The sequence below is a fragment of the Emydura macquarii genome, unplaced genomic scaffold (genome assembly GCF_026122565.2).
Source record: "Emydura macquarii macquarii isolate MOO-44397 ecotype Brisbane River unplaced genomic scaffold, CSIRO-AGI_Emac_v2 contig_2768, whole genome shotgun sequence".
NCBI lineage: Eukaryota > Metazoa > Chordata > Testudines > Chelidae > Emydura > Emydura macquarii.
The window spans coordinates 41,899,636-41,912,416 of NW_027132905.1; the positions used below are offsets into that span (position 1 = coordinate 41,899,636).

The window sequence follows — 12,781 nt, forward strand, 5'->3', positions numbered from 1 at the left end:
ATAGACGTGGGCTGGAAAGAGGCTTGTAACATCTGTGCAGAAGCAGCTGGCTGGAGCGTGAAACCACACACAGCACCACTGGTATCTCCCATGCTAGCCAAAACAAAAGAGTGGCCCAGGTGCTGGCACAGGGACAGATCACTTGCTCAAACCCACCCCAGAGAGCTGGATGAAAATTGTTACCCCTAGCAGCAGTCTGGTGGCTTAAATGAAACAAGCTGGAGGTGGGGCAGCCTCCGTCCTATTCCCGGTGCACACGTGTCCATCTCACAAAAAGCCAGCCACACAACTAGATCCCTTGCTGGCACTTAGTGGAAACACCCAGGACTGAACAGAGCCAGTTTGGCCTCTAGGAGTGACCCCTTGCAGCAGGGGAGAGACACTAGGGATGCCACGTAGGGATGCTTGCGCAGCTGTGGCTGCACCTGTTTTATGACAGGACGACTTGGGTCTCTAGGGCTCATAATCCAGCAGTTTGCAGGCGCACTAATTCCTCTTCGAACCTGGAAACATTTAACAGCAGGGAGACTGCAAGTGGCAGGGAAATTGCTTTTGATTTAAAGCTGGGTAACACTAGGTGTGTTTCCTTCAGTGTGAACATGCTGTGAGAGCCCAGCCTTTCAAGCACGTCAGCAAGGGCCACTAAGGGAAAAAGGGGTCCAAGAATGGACAGGCATAGGGAGGCACACCTGACCTCCTCTTGCTCCAGCTACCCAGAGTTGCCCTCTCACTTCCTTTCTGGTGGCTTCCCAATTTGCATTTTGGAAACAGAGCACCTGCTTCTTCATTTGTAATGATGCTCTTTCTCCATGCCGATTTCGCTTTAATGCATTAATTGATGCTACTGGCTTAATGGTGCATTATAATTTGAAATTGGCTTTTAACAGCTGCTGTTGGAATATCGACCCTCTTGCCATTTGTTTAAAATCAGACCTACTGGGGCCCCCGTTCCTTGCATTCATTTGCAAAGATAATTTCTCTGGCCTGAAAGTCGCATTAGCACAAACATATTTCTTCTGCTGAAGAGATCTTTCTCCTGAGCCACTGTGGAAGCACAGCCATGCCCTCCTAGACAAGTCTTTCCGTGGCGAGGGGGAGGATTATGTGAGACAGCTCGAGAGAAAGGAGCTGAGGAAGTCTCTTGGAGATGTTAGTAATAGGAACCAAACACTTAGATTCCCTGGCATGTCCTTTGGGGAAGCTAAGATCAGCTATATAAAACCTAGCACTCACTGAAGGCAGTTACTGCTAAGTAACAGAATTCCTTGGGGTCCCACTGATGCTGGTATATTTACATGGGCTATTAGAGTTACCTTACAAAATTCCCATATATCGCTAGCAGGAAGGACTGACCATCTAAAAAAGCTGCAGTGAGAATCTCTTAAAATTAAGCAGTGCACAAAATCCACGGGAGAGGTTAGTTTTCCTAGAATGGCTCACTGCAGGAGCTGTGGGTGAATTAAGTACTCATCAAAATTAAGAGCTGATCATTTGGACTGGAGCACGGGACGAGCAAGCACTGGAACAAGCTGTTGCAGAGCTCTGCCCAAGGCACTTCAAAAAGGGCACTACAGCAAGGGACTGGCATGCACCCTTCCCAGCCTGTCACTGGATTGCAGTGGCTTCAGTTTACCCTCAGAATTGGGAGCCCTAAGGTTTGCAAAGCTCTCTACTTCTTGGGAGGAAAGATGAGAAATAACTACTTTAAGTCTTGAGTTGCAACACACTGTATTAAGAAGGCTGGGGCTTCTTCTGGGCACAGCTGCCTAGCTGGTCTCAACTGCGTTGGCAGGGCATATGGCAAAAGACAGTCCTGTAAGTTACTTGATGGTTTATTAAGGACTTCAATAGAGTTATCACCCTTTAAATCTTTGCAGTTTTGCCTTAAAATAACATTATCCTCTCAGTATGTGCAGCATTCATTTTACTGCCATACCCTGGGAAATACTGAGGTAGCACTGGTTAATTCTTATGACTAATTGTGCTTAATTCACTGCGTTTACAGAGCTTTTCAAAGTGCTTCAGAAAAGGAAAGCAAGACAGTTGGGGAACCAACGCACAGGAATTGTCTAGATCTCCACAGAGACCCCAGGAACAGAATCCAGCTTTCATGTCTTGTACTCCAGTGACCTATGCGGTGGGCCGCACTCCTACCCTTTTAAGGCAACTGAAAAGTTTAAGTGTGAACAATGTACATCAACAATAAACTTTGCAGGTTACAGCTCCCATCAGTACTAATAAGAGTCCCATGGGAGGCTTTGAGGAAAAAACCCCCAGCTACTGTCCTGAACCAATCACACAAGGTTACCATAACAACATGCACTTCATTATCTGTTCTTCATTACCTTTTAATCACCAGGCATTGACCTCTGTGCACTTGAAAAGGAGATGGCTATTTTTGACTTGGCTCCTTTATAAAAGGAGAAATTTAATTATCAGGCAGAGCTGGCAAAGAACCAAGTAAAAATGTCTTTAAGGGAGGAAAAGGCCACCTTTATGTGACCATTATGATCACAGGGAAAGGATTCCCATTAGGCTAAGCAGTTCTTGGGGCAGGAAATGCTGACTGTACAGAAACTGGGCACAAGATGAATAGCAGCCAATCTAACTTACGTACACACACATTTGACAAGAACATCCAACAATAATCTGTGTTTGTGGATGTATGTGACAGGCTCAGAGAGAACAGCTCTGGGTCTTCTAAGATACTAATATACTGAATGCACTTGACTGCTTGCTCAGCAGTGAGAGCAGGCACACCAGAGAGACGGCTCACTCCTAGTGCACATGGTCAAAGGGCACTTAGAACAGTGAAAGAGCTGAAGGTCAAATAAGCACCAGGAAGTCCTCTTACAGGGGTTCAAACACACCCAATACCACTCAACGCCATGGCACGCTTACCGCCTTCTTTAGTGACACTGAAGTCCATGAATCCAGACTGCACGGGTTTAGCAGAAATGCTAACTGCCCAAGAAAGGGAAAGTCTGCGCTTATCCTGCCTCCAACGTGATCTACAGACCCATATACTGCCCCTACCATTCAGTGAAGGCTGCACAATGCACCTCAAGTGCTAGAATAGAGCCATGGGCAGTATCTGCATGCTGAAGGACTGCTCAGTCTCTTGCACTATATATTAAAGAGTGAGGTTGGTACAAGCTTCTTTCAAACACTTCCTGGGACACTCAAAGAGCCCCTAAGCTTGACAAACTGGAGTCTCCACCCATGCACTGCACTTCTGAGCTTATTTTCCTGGCTCCAAGAAAGAGAGAAGCAAGCAAAGCGGAATTTTTAATATTATTTTTGAGAGGCAGCAAGTCCCTCAGTTTGCTCAGTACAAATTTTTGGATCCCTTGATGGAAGAGATCAAAGACTTAACTTCCAATGATCCTCTGAACTTGTACACCGTCAGCAGGCAAGAAATGCTTTAGAGACTTCTGTCCGCTTTAATCGAATGCAAGTTATTGCACTGCAGAGACTGGGTTCTTACTTGTTGCTGTGTTGTCCTGTCCTGTGCAGAAACGCATTCAATGTTGCTCTTAGGTCTTCACTGATTTTCTCCTGCAAATAAACATTTCAGAGGATGATCAGGCTCCTGAGGGTCAAGAATGGGCTGCGACCTTTGCAATTATTAATGGTGATTTCTCTGGTATTACGATAGTGCCTAGCGGCCCTGCCAGAAATCAGCACTGTACACACACAATGAGAGGGCCTGCCCTGAAGAGCTTACAATCTACACATTCAAGACAAAGAGTGGGAAGGGAAACAAACAGAGAGGTGAAGTGACTTGCCCAAGGTCACCCAGCAACCCAGTGGCAGAGTCAGGAATAGAACTCAGATCTCCTGACTCCCAGTACAGTGCACTATCCAATGGCATATGCAGCCTCTGGTTGAATAATGTCTCTTAGGGAAGCTTTCGCCTTCTATCTCGGTACTTGAAACTTGCATGCATATTAATAGGAGTTCTCCAGGGCTGGACATGAGAACTCTTTAAACTGACGTGGATTCTGAGTGCTGCGCCTAGGAGCAAGATGAGATTCACCTTCAATGCACAGCACAGGGATTTGGTCTGAAACAGGCAAAAAGGAATTTGTGGCTTTTTCTGCTGCAACTTCCTTAGTGCTGTGGAAAGCATGAGTCCAAGCCAGCCATTTGCCAGGGCAAAACACATCTGCAGGTGCACAGCAGTGAAATGTGGGACCACATTTCCTCTGTCTTCTGTTATTTTAATTCCTCATTTTCTCTTCTATCCCCCAGGCACCTGCAAGCCCTCTAACACACAATTCACACTACCCACTCCCTACCACTCTTGTTGGAGGAAAGACCAAATTCCCAAGTCAATCTTGAGTGGCGTTTGCCCCACACAGCTGCAAGAGGGCAATTTCTCCTCTACAGGTTACTTAATTATGTAAGCAGTAGGGCATCTCTTGCCTGTCAAGGCTAACTAGTCAGATTAACGGAGAAGGCTGCTGGCTGAGTGACCAGCCTGCACCACACACAGAGGGGGGCTGCACGGAGAACACTTACTGTAGCCCTCTTTCGTAGGAACGCATCTGCTTCATCCACAAACAGCAAGAGGCTGTGAAGGGAAAAAACAAAACATGTAGAGACACAGGGAGACAGGTACAGCAAGGGAAGAAGGCAAATGACCTAGAGCACCCAAACTGGCTTAGGACTCTTCTCTCCCTATACCTGATCAATAAAGGTGTCTAAGCTGAGGCTCTACTGGTGTATACTGGGAGGGGCTAATGGCTGTGTCCCAGGGCTTTGGAATTTGTCCCCCACTGCTCAGAAATAGCCTGAATATGAGAACTTTCAGGGCACACTGCAAAGCTCATCTTTTTTCTCCAGATGGCTGAAAACAGCAGGGTGCGGGGAACAGCTGGTAGGTGGTCTGAGCCCTTCAGTTTCATAGTTTACTGGGAATGGATAATCCTAAACTGTACTGCTGCACTCAAGTTATGTTCAAGTAATTAAGTTCTATCATGGGCTCCTACCATGTATGGGTAGGTGCTCTTTTAGCATCTGTACACATTTAATATATGCACAGCTGAGGGCAATAGGCAGAAATCCAAGCACACAACAGGCTCTGGTGACAGTATATTCCATATACAAATCCCATGGCTACAGCTGCTGTTATTTCATGGATCTGACATTTGGATGATAGCCATGGAATAAAAATTTCCATTACTAACTGGTGGCGTTTTCCCCATCCTCTCTATTAGTATAATTTTTTTTGAAACACACTCTTGAAATAATAGTTTTATTATTTATTCATTTGTTTCTCCAGGTAAAAATAATGAATAATTCAGAAAAATAAAAGCCTTGGTAACCCAAAGCTTCTGCTCCCCTCAGGACACAGGGTAAAGAGAAGAAGCCAATGTATTACGTTCCTTTCTAACACAATAGATGCTGCTTCCAAGTGATCCAAGTACCTTTTTTAAAAAAAAAGTATTTTACTCAGCTCTAGCGTGCCTGGAAATATTCTCAGCTGCTCTTTCCCAACAAAACAATTTCTCAAGCGTTGCTTCTCCCCTGCCCCCAAATATCAGCAACTCAGCAGGCAACAGCTTAACTACAACACTGAGACACAACCTGTCCTGGGGGAAGCTGTTTAAAAGCTTGTGTCCCCTGCTCCTAAAACAGGCACTGAGGCATATCCCTAATTTTTGCCATTTACTATTTCCGGGATGCAGGCTGGAGATACATGAAGTGTGTAAGTTCAAATTCCAGACCAACTGGTGCTGTGAAATGTGGTGTTCTGCCAGGGAGTCTGTTTGAGAAGAGGAAACCTCATCTCTCCTTTTCCCCTGCCCCTTTCCCTGAAATCGGTCCCCCACCCCTTCCACCCCTTTCCAGAATAGTATCTGCCAACTGAAGACACCCTGTCTAGGGTAGGAAAATGATCCAAACCTATGGAAAGCAGCCTGGGATGCCTACAGCACTCTCTCACAGCTGGCCAGTTTTCCAGCACACTGTATGCAGTAGAATACCTTAACATCTAGGCCACTCCATTTTTAGAAAAATTCTATGCTTTCTGCCTTCCAGCGTCTCAAGATGTAGGCTGTAAACTCTTCCAAAGAAAGTTTATTTTGCAAGCTTTAAATATAAACTTTTAGAAGAAAAATTAAAACATTCTGGTGATGAACGCAGCAGAGTATCAATATGGACACTGCAAGAGAATGTCTGTCTGAACCAATCAAAGCGCAGGTAAATCATCAGTTAGACCTCTCCATGCAAGGCTTACATCCTGCAAAAAAGCACAGGAGCAAAATGAGACTGCTCCTGGCCCTCTGTTGGATTTTAATATGCCTGGGAGTGGACGAGGGAACACACGGGAGTGTGATACCAGCTCTACAACCAACTTCATTCCTTCCTTTGAGCTGCAGGAAGCAATTCACACCACCCAACAGCCTAGCTAGGTACTCTCTCAAGACTCAAGAGTGGGGATTTAGTTTGAATGAAGGAACCACTCCAGGGTGTTTGTTTTAAAGGTGTCTTGGAAAGGCAGAGTGTGTGTTTATGCTTTGCTTCTTGAGGAATTTCAACCTGTTTAAATGGTTTTTCACCCCCCTGCTTGTTACAAATATCAAGAACAGAATTCCCTGTTTTTGCTGGAGGCTCACTGGAGAACTAATTAGACAAGCAGGGGAATCATGACACGACACCACAACAGCCTGGAATCTGAGCAAGAGGAAGGGAAGGGGTTAGACAGACTCTTTAAAACCTGGTCATGTCTCAATTTTTGTTAACATTTATTTAATTCCAACCACTGACACCATTATCAGAAAAGCTCTCAGGGATTCACCACTCCCACCTCTTCGACTGGGAGCTGAGAGAGCTCCCATTCCAGTTCTCTGTTCCTCTATGAAGGCCTCCAGAGAGGAACAGGAAAGGTAAGCGCTGACATCCCCGAGAAGTCTCAGGCAAAGAGCAAGCAGAACATTGTTTTTTATGAGTGGGGGGATTGGGAGGGGAGAACTTTTTCAGCCCTTTATACATCACTGAGCAGCAGAAGAAAGCGGCACCTCATTGCAGGTCCCTATTTAAGGATATGATAGGGATGGATAATGTAATGTAACACCAGTTCCATTATAGTTTCTACCCAGCAGCATCTCTGGGTGTATCTATACAGCAATCACGGGGGGGGTGACTGCAGCTCAAGTAGACGTGCATGAGCTAGTTTTAATCAAGACAGCGCAGGTCCCGGAGCAGCGCAGCCCCAGCACATGAGTAATTACCCAGGATCCCAGGCAGCCTTGTACAGTCCTCCCTGAAACTCATGCTGCTGTAGCTTTACTGGCCTGGGACCCAAGCTAGCTAGATTAAAGCTTGCTTGGGTATGTCCATTCAAGTCACAATCACACCTGGGGACTGCAGTACAGACATACCCTATGATTCACAAACGCCTAGTCAGTCCATGCTCCCATTCCACCGTCTCCCCCACGCAAGGTAAAGGATCTACGCAAAGCTCAGACACCAGAGGAACTTCTACTTACCCTCTCCTACTCATGTGTGCCCAGTCAAAGACCTTGTGCATGGCAGTAACTCCTTCCCGCCCCATGGGGGCGACATCACCACCTGTCATGATGGCATAATCCATGCCTGAATGCATGGCTAATTTCTGGAAAACAAAGAGGGAAGAGAAAAGAGGGTGAGTGGTGATTAAAATATTCTTATTCACTATTAGAGATCACAGAGCGAGGAGTGGCAAGGTGGTAGTAAATTACTGACATCTTCTGAGGCTTGGGACACATCAGAGCCTCTCCACCCCATTTATCCAGTTGTAAAATCCCAGGAATATACCCCCCCTCACCTGGAAGAAGTTGAGTATGAACGCTTGTGAATTACTTTGCAGATGAAAAATGAAAGTACAAGTAGTATTAAACCACGTTCTCAAATCACTGAGAGGGACCCAGGCTGGAATTATAGCACCAGCAGAATCTCCCTCTGTTCCCCCAGCTTTGGAACTATAGATTTTAAGGCCAGAAGGGGCCATCATGATCACCTAGTTCAGTGGCCCTCAACCTTTCCAGACTACTGTACCCTTTCAGGAGTCTGATTTGTCTTGCATACCTCCACGTTTCACCTCACTTAAAAACTACCTGCTTAAAATATCAGACATAAAAATACAAAAAAGTGTCACTGACCACTATTACTGAGTTACTGAAGTCCTCAAATCATGATTTAAAGACAATGACATTAACTCATAATTTAAACATCCCCTCTACCTGACTGTAGGATGCCAATGGGGAATTAGCCTGCAACCGCCCATGCCTGATAATAACAAAGGGCTTGGTTGATGGTTCAATCTGTCCCAACACACAGGAACTTTGTCACAATATGCATCTAGAGGGAGGCGTAAGAATGAGCTACCGTCTGTTCCACACAGACCTCTGCGCTCAGGTGAATGTAGGAAATGAGTAGACTAGGAGAGAGCCTCTTCTTTCCCCACGCCCCATATCAGGAGGTGGTGGCACAGAGCAGCTTGATCCAGCCCTGCCACAGCCTGCAGGCTGGATTAACAAAAGAACTCAAAGAGCCTGCGCACTTCCTTGCCACTCCATTCTGCTGAGTCAGCTCAAAGGAAGTCATTGGAAGGTCAAAATGAACAAGCCAGGGAAATGACAGCCCCAGCTACTTACGCCATTAACACCTTCCCATCTCCAGTGAAACATGCTTAGCTGAACCTGATCAATTAATTGCTGGGCAGCAGATGGCAGGGAAAAAAAGCTTTTCTTTGTCCATTAAAATCACCCAGCTCCTGCTGCTTATGTTAAAATGTTCTGAATCAAGCGGATAGTGCTGGGAGCTCTGAGCGCCATATCCACGGTGTTCACATCCTGCCACCCAGCACAGCCACTTAACACACTGCTGATCTGTGGGGCCCTACGCTGCAGGAGGCAGAACCCTGTCACATTGCTCCATGCTGCCATCTTTTATTCCTTGCTGAAGAGCGAGTCCACGTAGCTGCTTTGTTTGCCATTAACAAAGCCTATCTGAACGTTGATGCTGGGATACGAGTTTGTGGTTTTCAAGCTCTTTCCCAATGGAGTCACATCTCCAAAGCCTCCCATGCCACCACAACTGGTCAATGATCAGATGAGCTATGGGAATGGAAATCCTGTGGCCCCAGAGGGCAAGCCTGAAGGAGATCAATAAGGCAGTGTGGGCAAACTTTCACTGCTACTGCTGTGGCCGTATCTGTTCTGCGGAGAGCTGACTTCTGTGTCCAGTGCTAATTACCTCGCTCTTTTCATGTTGGAAAGAGCAGCCATCTTAACTGACCAGTGCCTTGCACTATTGTTGGGGAGAATAAAGTGACCAAAGTTACAGGACACAAACTAGAAGACTCATTTAATACTTTAAGAATTGTATGCGAACAGGGAAAAACGTGCATATTTCAGTATTTTCAACGACTTCCAGAGGCATGATCACACACTGACACCAGACCTGGTTTGCAGAGTACATTTCTACAACCGAAGGAACAGCCCTGATCAGTCGTTTGTAGAGACCTCTGACTTTCCTTATTTGTCCATCAGTTTTTTAAGTACTGGAAAGCACAAAAGGGTCATTGAGTTCCCCTGGATGGTGCCTCCCAGAGGGCAAGCGCTGGATGAGAGTGCACACTGTCCTACACACTTGCTCAACAAAAATATGCAGGAGGGTGTAATGGGGATGTGAACATCCAGGTGGCATGCAGACTTCTCTGCCCACCTCCCATTCAAGGGATAATAGGAGCGTGAGATGGCAAGAGACCTACACGAGCAGGACATATTTCCTTAAAGCAGATCACAAGAAATGGATGCTTTCCTCAAATCAAATTGTTAAATAATGATGTCTGTAGGCCTACGCCCTTTTACGCTAGAGTCATATTTGGTCTACTAGTTCCTTCTCAGAAGTCCAGTCAGCTGATCTGTATCTAGATTTTGCATCAATGATGTCCAGATAAGCAGATGCATTCTAACAGTAGCTTGCAGTAGCTAGTTTCCTATGGCACTGGCAGTTTGGGAAGGTTTATAACCCCCACTCCCAACTCAGCAGTTATTCACCTGTATTTCAGTTGTAGCACTCCTGTGCAAGACCTGAACATTAGCTGAGCTCAGCACCACTGCCAAAGACCAAAGAATGAGTCTAAGTGCACTGGGTTTCTGCATCAAGGTGCTGGGAAATTCTGGCTGGCAGCTGGCTGTGGATTCAGTGGCCATACAACATACTCGTGTACCACCATCACTGTTATTCAAGAGAGACGGACAATCCAAACAGGTATGATGGACTGCCTGGTGGTGCAACAAGCTAAGGAAAGCACGGCTCCAGCTATGATAATGCCTTCTCTCCTTGTGACTAAATTGAATGCTTGTGAAAGGTAACACCTCAGGAATCCTTGAAAGCTTTTATTTATAAAACACCCATCCAGCAAGGGTGGAGACGGCGTGAGCCCTACCATCTTTCCATCAGTGTGTCAACTCCAGACCTGAGGGCTGGCCTCGAGAGACAAGATGCTACTTCAGTCTCCATGACCCATACAATGCTTTTGATGACTTGGATGCTCTTCATGCAAAAACACAATGAAACAGAAAGGTGGCAAATTCAAGACTGAAAAGGAATGATTTTTCCACACCATGACTGGCCCATGGAACTCACTGCCACAAGAGATCACTGAGGCCAAGAGCATAGCAGGATTCAGGAAGGACTGGATGTTTAGATGGATAAAAATACCCTGAATTAGAACAACACATTACAAAAAGAGAGTTTGGAAGGTATCTAAACCCTCTTGCAGCAGGATATACGCTAACAGCTATCAGAATTGGGAGGAACTTTTCTCTAGAGCTCCGAGAGAAAAAGTCAAATCCATTATCTAAAGTTAAACGAGGCCTTTCTGCCTCTCAGAACTGTTGCGTGAGCGTTGTGTGCTGTTTGTCAGAGTCAGATCCAGACTAACTCAGACAGAAGAACACTGACAGGGAACATAGAACAATTCCTACTTATCCAGCCCTCCTGCTCCCTCCTCCACGAGTTAATAAGCAACAGGATAGCCCCTGTTTATAAGTCAAATATGAGTTTAACAGAGGCGGAAATGAGATACCAGAGCTGGCGTTGGCATTTCACAAGTGACGTTTGCCAAGTGGCACACACAAGCTGTTTCATGCCATCAGCCAATCCAGAGGGAACAATTTCTCTCTCTAGGCTGAACACTAGAATCCAAGTCACTGGACAGTCTAACCTGGAGCACAGAGCAAAGCGCTATTATATGGATGCCCCTTCTTCCTCCCTCAGCACCCTCAGATCTCCACCACACATACACAAACACATCCAGGCTCGGCAATGCCACAGCAGTTGTTTGCAGCCCAGAGAAGTATGGTTGTTATATTGCAGGATACTCCTTGAAAACCACAACAGCTGGGCTGTCAGAATCTTGGCATGGTCTTACCTTGGCAAAGAGCGTCTTCCCAGTACCAGGAGGGCCGTACATAAGGATATTCCTGTATAAACTTTTGTTCTTTTTAGTATTTCTTGTTGCTATGGCGATGTCTCTTACACGCTCCTCCAACTTGGGCTGCAAGAGAAGGGGAGTTAAGTTTAGGAAACTCCCAATATATTAGATACCCAGAGCTGTCTACGCTTCATGCATTAATATAGGCAGATGGCTATCAGTGCTGTCTGCAGAGAGCAGGGTTGGAGACTCAGGTCTGATGAGTTTTTAGCCTGAATTCCTGCAGCTTATTGGCTTGGACTTGAGTAATTTCTCCTTCTGATTCAGGATTTATTGTATTTCAAGTTATAATGACTTCAAACTCAAGCCACAGCAAATGAGCAAAGCTTTAGCTAAAAAGGATAATTTTTTGGAGCCATAATGGATACGAACATTTTGGAATCCACCCTACCATAGATGCTCTAGGAGCTTATTTTCCATGAACTACCTACAAGAAGGGACGAGAGGGGGAAGATATGTAACAAATTAGAAGCAAATCTACTGGTTGTAATAAATCTTCCAAGTAAATGGGGGTGAACGCATTTCTTACATATATTCTTATATTCTCAGAAATACAGAGCAGATATTCCTACAGAAACTTTTTTTGTGCAAGTCCCTAAAAAAAGCCCTTTAATTCACCTGATATTAAGGAATGAAATTCAGAAACAAATATGCAAAATCAGTCCTGATGAATGGATTGATAGCCATTCAGAAGGTGTTTAAAGTCAAAGGCATGTGTTCTCTGACCTAACTGTTGATATCAGAGCAGTAACAGTTCACAGATTAGAGATGAGATGTAGAGCTGACAGAATATAGTGCCACAATAACATGCTGACTAAGGAGAAAAATCACATTGAAAGAAGTGCTGAACTAAGACTTCCAACTGCTCTGTACTGAGGGATCAAAGGTTAGCAGGGTGTTTAATATGTTCCATGCTGAACATGGAAGCTTATTTACTTTCCGGTTGCCACAAGAGTGCTACATTTCCAAGATTACTGAACTGTAACACATTTAAAATGAAAGCAAGAAGAAAACCTTTGATATTCAGACACCAAGAAAGTCACTTACGACCCTGAGAGGTTTGCATTAGCGAAAGCAGGTACTCACGCTGAGAACAACTCCTTCAAGAGCATCTTGAGCCTTGCTGGTAAGACGCTTGCCAACCTGAGAAGGAGAAATCCAAGAGGAGTTATAAATTCAGTCACCTGCTTTTAGAATCCAGTCACAGAACTTCTCAGCAGGGCAAAAGGTGCCAGCTCAGCTCATAAATGATAAAAATAATGGGCAGGGAAATATCAATATGTCCAAGCA

At 45.3% G+C, this 12,781-nt stretch overlaps 1 protein-coding gene across 1 annotated transcript in view; it reads right to left on the bottom strand.

Moving 5' to 3' along the window:
- LOC137165786 (ATPase family AAA domain-containing protein 3-like) overlaps positions 1 to 12,781 on the bottom strand; it is a 59,928-nt gene that overhangs the window by 23,885 nt on the left and 23,262 nt on the right. The window contains exons 9-13 of the mRNA XM_067567233.1: positions 12,578 to 12,634; positions 11,429 to 11,554; positions 7,497 to 7,621; positions 4,525 to 4,576; positions 3,488 to 3,558 (exon numbers count right to left, since the gene is read on the bottom strand). Of these exons, the coding sequence (XP_067423334.1) occupies positions 3,488 to 3,558; positions 4,525 to 4,576; positions 7,497 to 7,621; positions 11,429 to 11,554; positions 12,578 to 12,634 (431 nt within the window). The remainder of the gene's footprint in view (positions 1 to 3,487; positions 3,559 to 4,524; positions 4,577 to 7,496; positions 7,622 to 11,428; positions 11,555 to 12,577; positions 12,635 to 12,781) is intronic.